The sequence below is a fragment of the Rutidosis leptorrhynchoides genome, chromosome 7, assembly GCF_046630445.1.
Source record: "Rutidosis leptorrhynchoides isolate AG116_Rl617_1_P2 chromosome 7, CSIRO_AGI_Rlap_v1, whole genome shotgun sequence".
Taxonomy (NCBI): domain Eukaryota; kingdom Viridiplantae; phylum Streptophyta; class Magnoliopsida; order Asterales; family Asteraceae; genus Rutidosis; species Rutidosis leptorrhynchoides.
This window is the reverse complement of record NC_092339.1, coordinates 42078011-42088204: the sequence shown is the minus strand read 5'-3', so window position 1 is coordinate 42088204 and position 10194 is coordinate 42078011. Positions and strand designations below refer to the sequence as shown.

The 10194-nt window shown below is 35.3% G+C and overlaps 1 protein-coding gene across 2 annotated transcripts; it reads right to left on the bottom strand.

Annotated features, from left to right (window-relative positions):
• Positions 1 to 3548: 3548 nt before the first annotated feature.
• Positions 3549 to 10194, bottom strand: LOC139858073 (ARF guanine-nucleotide exchange factor GNOM-like). Of its 2 annotated transcripts, none has more exons than XM_071846922.1 (3): positions 10065 to 10194; positions 7994 to 8768; positions 3549 to 7349 (listed from the first exon to the last, which is right to left on the bottom strand). In XM_071846922.1, the coding sequence occupies exons 2-3, from the start codon at positions 8717 to 8719 to the stop codon at positions 3822 to 3824; spliced, it is 4254 nt and encodes a 1417-aa protein (XP_071703023.1). In that variant the 5' UTR covers positions 8720 to 8768; positions 10065 to 10194; the 3' UTR covers positions 3549 to 3821. The 2 variants fall into 2 exon arrangements, with proteins under 2 accessions (XP_071703023.1, XP_071703024.1); XM_071846923.1 differs by lacking the exon at positions 10065 to 10194 and adding an exon at positions 9001 to 9080.

The window sequence follows — 10194 nt, the reverse complement described above, 5'->3', positions numbered from 1 at the left end:
TTCTAAACAATGACTATTTACTTTCATAAAAACCATTAATTTTAAAAATATGGAGTTTTGAGTGACACTTTTTTAAAAAAAATTCTAAACAATGGCTATTTACTATTTTACTTCCATAAAAATCATTAATTTTAAAAATATATGGGATCCTATTTATAAATTTAATGGTGTCCCATTTTAATAGTATTTTATTATTATTATTAGAACTTTTATTTTAATGGGGTCCTTTGACCTCACATGCATGTACTTGGAGTCGCCCCAGACCGTAATTGGTTAAGCCCGGTTCCATATCAAAAGGGGTAATTAAAACCCTAGAACTTAACAACACCAACAACATACTCATAAATTAAAATTCAAAAACACATAAGCAAAGTATATTAGTTAGATCTAGCAATAAAATAGACATAAATCAAGTAGAAACAATACAAAATAACAGAGCAAAATCCGGTCTAGAACTCATAAGCATAAACAAAAGATCTAAAATAAAATATATTGTATTAAAACAAAAAGTTCACACCACAATTTATAAGTCTAAATGGAATATATATACACACACACATATATATTGTCTAGTAAGGACAAGTCTTGGAGTGGCAGAACAATAACATATTCTATTCCTATAACGCTAAATTCTAGCAATCCCATTCCTACGTACGTCTTCAAATTTTACCTATAGTTGTTCAAACAATAATATCAAATATTGTACAAATTAATTCCTAGAGCAACCAACTGTTCAACCAATAGCTAACTTGAGGTGGCAATAAGTTCATGTTTTAAAAGTATTCCAGACCATGTAACACACACACACACAGAGCCATCTGTGACGAAAAGTGGATCCACAAGTTGACATATTGAACAACCATCCGATCAATCTTATAATCAAAGTGACACATTGCTCTTATACAGTTATACATTAGTTGTGTTTGATAAATGAAGCCAAAAATAAACCTAAGTAACATGTCTTATTCAAAGATCACAAATACCATTCCAACATAAATCATAGCTTGGCTAACAGCCAGGAACAACATAGCATATATAATCTGATCTAGGTCAATTATCAATTAACCTCAAAATTTCGTCGAATTATGCTAAAGCATAGAAACAGAGACCTTAAACTTTTTTTATTTTTTTCTATTTGTGTTTAGAAAGAACAGCCAAGTAAGCATCTTTAATGACGTGAAACCACCATGAAACCAGGGGCGGAGCTTAGAGTAACCCGGAGGGGGTATCCGCCCCCACCTGAATTTAACGGATAAAAAAATTTCACACTACAAAATTTTTTTTTACTAAAAATTATGGTTTTTATTAGTGTTTACCCTGCTGAAAATAAAAGAATTATTAAATTTTCGCATCCGCCCCATCTATCTTTGAGTTCAAGTTTCGCTACTGTATGAAACTGAACAATTCCAATTGCGGAATCAAATGGCAATACATATGCATATTTTACATAAATTAGTACATATTAATACAAAAAAATTATAATTCAGAAAGGTTCTAATAAGTTACTATAAAGCATCACAATATCATTAATCAATTGCATCATCATCAAATCAGTAATACACAATTGTTGTGAATACATTTAGGGTTTTGAATCACCTCCATCGAGTAAAGTAGCGGATGTGCACTTTTTAGACAGATTGGCAGAAAGGTCGCAGTATTGGCGTTCGAAACCTTCAAATTTTTCACTCATCTTCGATCAAAACTACAATTTAATTGCTCATATTCAAGAAATTGAAATTGAAAATAGATATAATAAGTACTCCGTAATAGATTCAACGGATTGAAAAACTAATCAACCGAATGTTGATCGCGGCGTACCTACGTAATACAAACCTAATATTGATGGAAAAAGTTCAAGTGGTCGGAAAATTAGATAGACTCAGGCGGTCACGCCGATGTGGGCAAATTTCGATCGAATTTTGTAGTGTTTGTTTTGGTTGTAATTGAAATTGAAAAGGGTAAAGAAAGGAAAAGAAATAACTACACGACCGCACGGTGACGGACCCCCGATCTTATCGGTTCAAGTTAACATTATTGTTTACCAGTAATATTCATTTTAATCCATAAATTAAGTTGAGATTCAAGGGACCAATGAGAGCGCGACACGTGTCGCGAAAATCACATGTGATTGAAAAAAATTAAAAAAAAAATTTTTGAAAAAAAAAATTTAAATTTTTTTTTTACAATCACATGTGATTTACCTGCACAATCACATGTGATTGAATTGTACAATCATATGTGATTGGATTTGCCATGCATAATCACATGTGATTGGGTTTACAATCACATGTGATTGACATGCATAATCACATATGATTTTTGAAAGAAAAAAATTCGGAAAAAAAAATTTATAAAAAAAAAATTTTCGAATTTTTTTTTTTCAATCACATGTGATTTTCGCGCCACATGTCGCGTTCTCATTGGTCCCTTTGTTTTCAAGCAAATTTATGGATGCAAGTGATTACAACTCTTCAAACTTAAAAGACTAGTATGTGGCGGGGCTTGTGTTCATATTTAACATAATGTGTTAAATGCCGTTATAGAAGACGTTGTGTTTAGCGTTTTTTAAAAAGTCTCTGTTTCGAACGTAGTTAGTTTCGTTTTGTTCATAAAATTATTTCGAGTCTAACGGTGCTGTCGAAAAAATTTAACACGCGGTGAACAGGAAGATACGTGCTATCGAAGTGGTTGGGTGGAGTTTTTATTTTAAGTAAGAGAATTTATGTTTTACGCCCTAGAATTTGGTGTATTTTTTGCAAGTTGGTTATAGTTGGGGGATTAAAGTGAAAAATGGGCTAGGGGAGGGGTGTCGTTTCCCCTTAATGGAACGACCAAGTTTCCCTCTTCTTTTAGTATATTTATAATGTTAATGATAATTGTCGTTAAAGTGCATATAAAATTTGTAAAATTCAGTAACCGTCACATTAAAATTAAATGCAATCGTTGTAGAAGGATTGTCGTTAGCATTTTTCATTTTATTAATTTATTTAAAGAAAAAAAAATCTACAAAAACTCTTCAATTTATCGTTAACATCAAAAGTAATGCATTTGTATTAGAAGTTAGTATTGAGCTTTTAAAAAGAGTTATAAAAAATATATTGAAAGATGGTGTTATAGAAACGTCGTTTTTTTAGTCTACATATTTTATTATGTCTTATATCTGCGTGGTCACAGACATTTCTAATTCATAACTTAAAACCATAAATATAGCACCACGTAGATACATTATCACAAAAACGACCATGTAGATACGTCGTTGATAAGAAGATACAAAACGAACATGTAGATACAACTTTGACCTTAAGATATAAAACGAATTTGTAGATACAACGTTGATCGTAAGTTGCAAAACGAACATGTTGATACAACGTTAATCGTAAGTTACAAAACGAACATGTAGCTACAAGAATCGAGATGCTAAATGATACCTCATCTACCGCTAACGAAAATGAATAGTGCTATTTTCTCTTAATAAAGACTCGAGTTCCGGATCAGAAACATGATTTCAAGAACTTATAGAAAAGTTTGCTAACCAACAAATGAGTATATAACAATACAATAATTTGGGGGGAACTCTATATATGACCTTTATAGGTCAAAATTGCAACAAATGTCAAAGTCAACCAATAATCAAAACAGAAACACTTACTTGTCCATGGTTCATCTGAGACCAACAATCATACAGTTATACATTATACAATCTACTAGAAGTATACAAATATCTGAACCTTCAACTATAACTCTTTTGAGATCCTGCACCACCTTAAACCTTAACCATAACCAGCCCATCAAAATTTGTATCTAACCCACAACCACATTTTTTAAACCAAACCCACCTCAGGAACCGGAGTAGCAACCATGGTCTGTGGTTCATCATTAGGGAACACCTCAGACTGCACTAAAGGAGATAACGTTTTCACATGTAACCAAGTCAAATCCCAAACACCATCGGGGCCCGCACCATCATTTGGTGAAAGTATTCCCTTACTTTTCATTACAAGCAAAGTATTCTTGAGAAGCTCAGGGACTAATTCGTAAATATTCTCGCTTCGTTTCCCTCTAAATTTAGCCTTTGTGTAACCCTCCATACAATTCAACACACCAACCCAAACTTTACTAAACGATACCGAACGATAAATGCTCGGTAAAGAATGTAAAAAAGCTTTCGACAAAAGCTTTAAAGATAAAACTAAAGTACCTTCCATGTTTCGATACTCTTTCGCAGATTTTTCTTCGACGACTTTTAACAAATCGTTAACTAACGGGAATATAACCAAATCAAAACATTGTATCCATATTTCGTCTTGTAGTTGATCCGTTTCTAAAGCCGTTAAACACCTTTGAAGCATCAAAACTGCATGGTTTCTAATTTCTTCTCTCGAATCTATACACACTTTCCGTAAACCTTGACCTAACCGGACCCACATCTCCCCGATATTTTGACTAAGTTGACTTTTAGCTTCCGATTTTAACCCAACAGCCTCGTGGGCCCACCTCACGAGACAACTAACAGACCCCGCCATAAGATCCAAAGACTTAGTTGACCTTGAAACGTCTCCAACTCTCGACTCAGCAAACTGACGGGCTGCATTAACACACAGCACAAAATTTGCAGGCAACAAGTGGGCCCCATCAAGCATAATGAATTCAAGAGTCTCGAAACCGGGTTCAGAAGCTTCAGGATGTCGGGCTGTGATCGATAACAGAGAAGTTATGGTACGCCAGCCCATATGAGATTTTATCTGGCCCACATTAGCTTTAACGAGACGCATAACTTCATGCGTTATATGTTCACAATACGCATCGGCTACACGAGCATCGAGTTTTAAAATGAGTTGAAGCGATTTTAAAAGGTCATCGGTTAAATCCTCTTTATACGGAAGTAAACGTCTACATATTCTAATGAGCCCGAAAACCGCCTTTTCGACTAAAGTACTAGGCATTATAGCAGTTTGAACAATATTAGCTATGTACTCATATACACCTTGCCATAAAAGCATAATCCTATCCCGATTATTTAACGTGACGGTAATCAATAATTCAAGACAAAAAATCGCACCGTCTTCATCTTCGTTCGCCTTACGAGATCGAGAAGCGGACGAAATTAAGGCTCGCGAAAGACATAAAAGAGATTCGGATTGAAGAAACTTACTCTCGATAAACACGTTATCAATATGACAATCTTTAACGGTTTCCATTGCTCGTTTGCGAGCTTCAACCTGCTCTTCAGACGGTTGTGGGGCGGGTTTTTCCGTATCATAATACAAGAACTCACTGAAACGACCCATCAGGCCCGAAGATTTTCGGACAGGGGGTAAAACGGGTTTGGCTGGGGAAACTAAAGGAGATTTTAACGGGTCGGGCTCAGAACTTGACTCGAAATCATCAGCTGCTAAACGAGCGGGAAGAAGACCTAATTTGTGCAAGCTTAAAATGCAATCAAGAATGTGTCGCCAACCAGAACGTATATAATCACCATATGTATTTGCAATGGTGAAAACTGCCATTGTTGCCTTTCGGGCTTTAAGATCGTCACCAAAAGCATGAACCGATTCTTCAATAGACATTGTAAACTTAGAAAGTGAAACCAACAACCCATCAAGCACGTTATCAAGATGATAACAACCTGCAATTTTGGCAACAGTCATGAAACCGTTTACACATGTTTCCAAAACGTCTTCTTGTTCTACTAGATCCAATACCACAGATAAAGCAGCGACAGTGGGGCCCGACAAAATAGCAAACATTGCATTGTTGATACGCTCGCCCGACCCGCAAACGATAAACGGAGCGGTTTGTTTGGATTTGTGGATCAGACCGACCCAGTTATCATGGGTCATGACTCCTTGTTCAGGAGTCATCTTGATCTCGTGTTGACTAATTGACTGAAAAAGCTCGCGTAGATACTCTTTTGGGAGATCATTGCCGCCGTTTATAAGCCGATTGTTTCGAATAAAATCGTCTTCGGTCATCTTTTTTTTCACTTGTGCATTGTGTTGATCTGTATTAAGCATAATTAAAGAATATGATAACAACAAAGCAGCATCTTTATTAGCCAAAATATCGGGTGACTGTTCATAGTATCGTTCAGCAAACGCCTCAACAACTCTTTGTATCTTTTGAGACTCGCCCGGTAATCGAAACGTTTCTAAAAAAACCCGCAACGCAATGTCGAGATTCATTTCACGAAAATCAAACGTTTTTGCAAATTCTTGAAGAACATCAACACAGAACTGATTATGGTTTCCAAGATAGTCTCCAACAAGATTCTTATCTAAACCTGTTGTGTACCTTAAAAAACAGGCTACACTTGTTGGATCAAGTGTTTCAGGCAACAAATTTATTCCTTGAAGAAATTGCAGACCTTTTTTCGGGTCCCGGTTAAAATGATCAGCCCCAATCATCAACTTCTTCTTAATATGCTTCATTTTATGAATATAAGGTACCCAACTATCTGAATTTTCATAACTATCACATTTTATATTCCAAAACGACTCATGATTGTTCATAACTGATGCATCGGGGCCCACAACTGCAACTTCATTACCAACAGTATCAGACATAACAGTAATCATGGCGATTAACCCTTCAAGAGCAAGAACGTGTATAGCAGAAAGAGGGCTATTAACAGGAAATGCACTTTTTGATAACAGATTTGCAAGATCTTCAAATAGATTACCACATGAGATATCACAATCATAATTTGCATATAACTCGTGAATGAAATTCGGTTGTCTACAAAGATCAACAAGCGTCTCCATAGCAACTTCCTGTTGTTGATATGAAACTCCATGTTTGTTAAGTGCAATTTTCATTAAAACAGAAGATAAAAATGCTTCAAGTTGCAGCTTTAGTTTGACCCGCATAAGATGGTAAAGATTCAACACGATGCTACATACGGTTGAAAGAATTAGTGGACTTGGGGACAACCCGAACTGCAATAAGCTATGGAACAAATCATTTTGAATCAAAGCTAATATTTCAGGATGGTCGCCTAGAGAGGGCCCACCTAGCTCGATGGCTGAGTTGATCAACCCAAGAGAAAATAAGGGAACGTCTTCGTCATATGCTAGAGAGTTGGATCTGGGACCCACTCCAATGTGTTCTACTGCGTTTAAAAGAGAACAAAGAAAGTTGAATATTTCCACCATACATGGAACGCCATAAGGATCCATCACAATATGGGTTTGACCCGGAACAACCTCATCACCGTTTTCAGGATCCATCTTAACTTCGGGTATCTCGGTCGAAAGATTTATAGGCGTGCCAACAGATTCAATTTTTAAGCCTGTGTAACCATTGTCCTGTGTTTTACTAGCCGATGAGTGATTCTTATCGGGCATGTTGACCTGCGTAAAGGGAAATGGGTCAATTTGGGTTATAGTTTACTAGTAACACTAGATATCCAATTTAAGTGGTTTAGAAGTTGTCACAAATATACAAAAGTGTTTACAACCTCCTAATTTCTTTTGTTACAAAGTCAGATCAACAGTTTAGTTATAATTTTCTTGAGCATAAGTAATACGTAGTACGGAGTACTATTTATTAAATTTTCATAAAAAGAAGAAAAAAAATGTTTTTGACCCAACCCCTTTTGAGTATACGGGTAGAGTGGTAATTTCAATCTGTTTACTTAAAAGCAGGTCCACTTGACCTATGTTTTATATAAAAATGATATATGATAAATGGGTTAAACGGATCAATATGGTTGATGGTCTCAAAAACAGATTATTATTTAATACTATTACTATTTGTTCATGTATAATCATTACGAACAAGTTCATTATTCGTTATCAAAGTATAGGAATTGATTTTAAAAACAAAAAGTTAACGTGGGTCAAGCGAACCGGCCTGTTTGGTCGATGTACTCGACCCACCCATCTTGCCACCTCTACTTAAAGAAAATATTTTGACCTAGCATAATTCATAAATGAGCACTATGGAATCAAGGAACATCAGATTAATTCAAATCCAACAGGACATGTTGACCTACCTCATCAGTAGCATATGATCGAGTCAACTCTTGTTGATTATTGCAAACATCAGGCAGATGCATAAAAACACATCTAACCAACTCATGCATTGTGTGTCGAGCTGTTCTCTGCAACAACTCACCTTTCGAGCTAGCTTGATGAACTATCTGAAAACATGTGTTTACTATGTTACACACATGCTGATTACTCAACTTAACCGATGCTTTACTCTTCATACAAGCCAATAAAACCTGAAGTATCTTCATTAAAACCACTTCCTCAGATGCAGGATCTGTAACCTCAAACCGACAACTCGTTACAGCGTTAACTATCAGATGCAATGCATCAGATACATTAACTGTGTCCAGATCAAGAACTTCAAGTATTAAAAATTTGTAAATTGATGATAATGCAACACCAGTTATAGGTGCACTAGTTTCATCTGATTGAACAACATCTAAAAAAGGTTGCAGATACATAACTGGGTTGACATCATGCCATTCATGTTGCCAAGAAAAGACTTTTTTTCTTAGTTCTTTGAAGGATTTTATAAGAGGGTGCTCTATTTGATCTTCGTCTGCCATATATTGAACACCCCATCTAACATTTCTTCTCATAACAGCTAAAACTGCACCAATTTCTGAATTAACCATAAATGCTGAAGAAGTTTTGGGAGGTCGACATGAACAATCCTTGGAGTCTCGAGTAACTGCAGTTACTTTAAACTGTTGATCAGGGCACCCCATCCTTTCAATCTTAAGACAATTTGATCAATAACTTTTGTATAATAACCACCTTCAAAATGAAACATGGAAAAGTACAAGAGGTGTTAAATGTGAATACAACAAACTGGGACCAAGTCAGCAAATAAATAAACATACATACAACTTTTCTACATTCAATATCGATCTATGAATCACCTATACAAGTAAATAGTCATATTGATAGAATATTGATGAAACAAAAACCAGAATATATTCTCATTGATGATATTGATAATTAATGACACAAAACCAAATTAACATACTAATCTCTTAACTCGCATACTGACTTCTGCCCTAGTTTTAATCTGTAGCCTATCTTGCTCCTTTAGACAGCATCAATAATAAGGTTCCCCTGCACTAAAGACTCAATTTTACAATTAAACATATGTTTAATATCATGCCTTTGTTTTTAAGATCAAATCACGATCATCCATATAAGATACGTAGTACATCACTGTGGATCCCATCTATAATCCTAAGTTCTAACCATCCAACTATCTTGACATAACTCTTACTTCAATTGTCACGTTGGAACTATGATCCCAGCCAAAAAAAGAAAATCCACTCTGTTTCAATTTATGAAGATGCAAGCCTAGCAGTTGACTGAATCAAATTCATTTTAAATATCGTCTAGTATCATGTCCTCGTATCATTTTTCTGAATTTCCACTGTATACACATGTAGACTCTAATGATCTTAAATCCCTAATACCTCTATAACTTGTCACGACATCTCATTTTATTTTGTAGGTTAGTAGGCCCTAGTATCTAGCAACGTGTCAACTATTGAAAAGGCATGCCGTTTATCTTATTAATAACCATGAATGAACTAGTCAGCAGCACTACAGCCTACAAACTTCTAGCAAAACCAGTATAAGTCACATCAAGTGATCCTAAGCCAACATCGTTAGCTTTGACCTAGTTCGGCTAAGATCCTTAATTCATTTCATGTAACCGTCATCTTTAATAACCACAAACTAATATATTTTTGGAATTGAATGCAAGTTCGGCACAATGTCCTTGCATCACAGTAACATTTTGTTATAAGATTAGATAAACACAAATCTTATATTTAGGTTTAAAACTGTTGATCAAACAAACTTCAAATAGTGAAGTAACACTAATTAAAACTAGATCTCATTTACAACAAGTTCAAATAAAGCAAAAACAACTCGAATTCAGCTTGAATTCAACTTTAACAGTCCAATCGTATCAGATTTAGGGCAAATATAACATACAAATCATATCGGCGTGTATAGAATTAATAATTTAAGTTAAACAGTTAATGAAATGCATAATTGAATAATTAAGTAAGAAACAGATCGTACCTTTCGCGTATCCTCCGGGCGTGTCGTCCGACGAGAACCTCGCCGGAGCAGTAGCGAAGGTGACGAGAATCAATAAGATGATATGTTCGTTAATTTTTGGGGAATTGTAATTGTAATTGTAATTGTAATT

What these genes read in the sequence shown, in the direction of transcription:
- LOC139858073 (XM_071846922.1), bottom strand. Translation starts at nt 8,719, where the DNA reads ATGGGGTGCCCTGATCAACAGTTTAAAGTAACTGCAGTTACTCGAGAC. An exon ending in GATCATATGCTACTGATGAG is followed by an intron (nt 7,350 to 7,993) that starts GTAGGTCAACAT and finishes CCCTTTACGCAG; the next exon opens with GTCAACATGCCCGATAAGAA.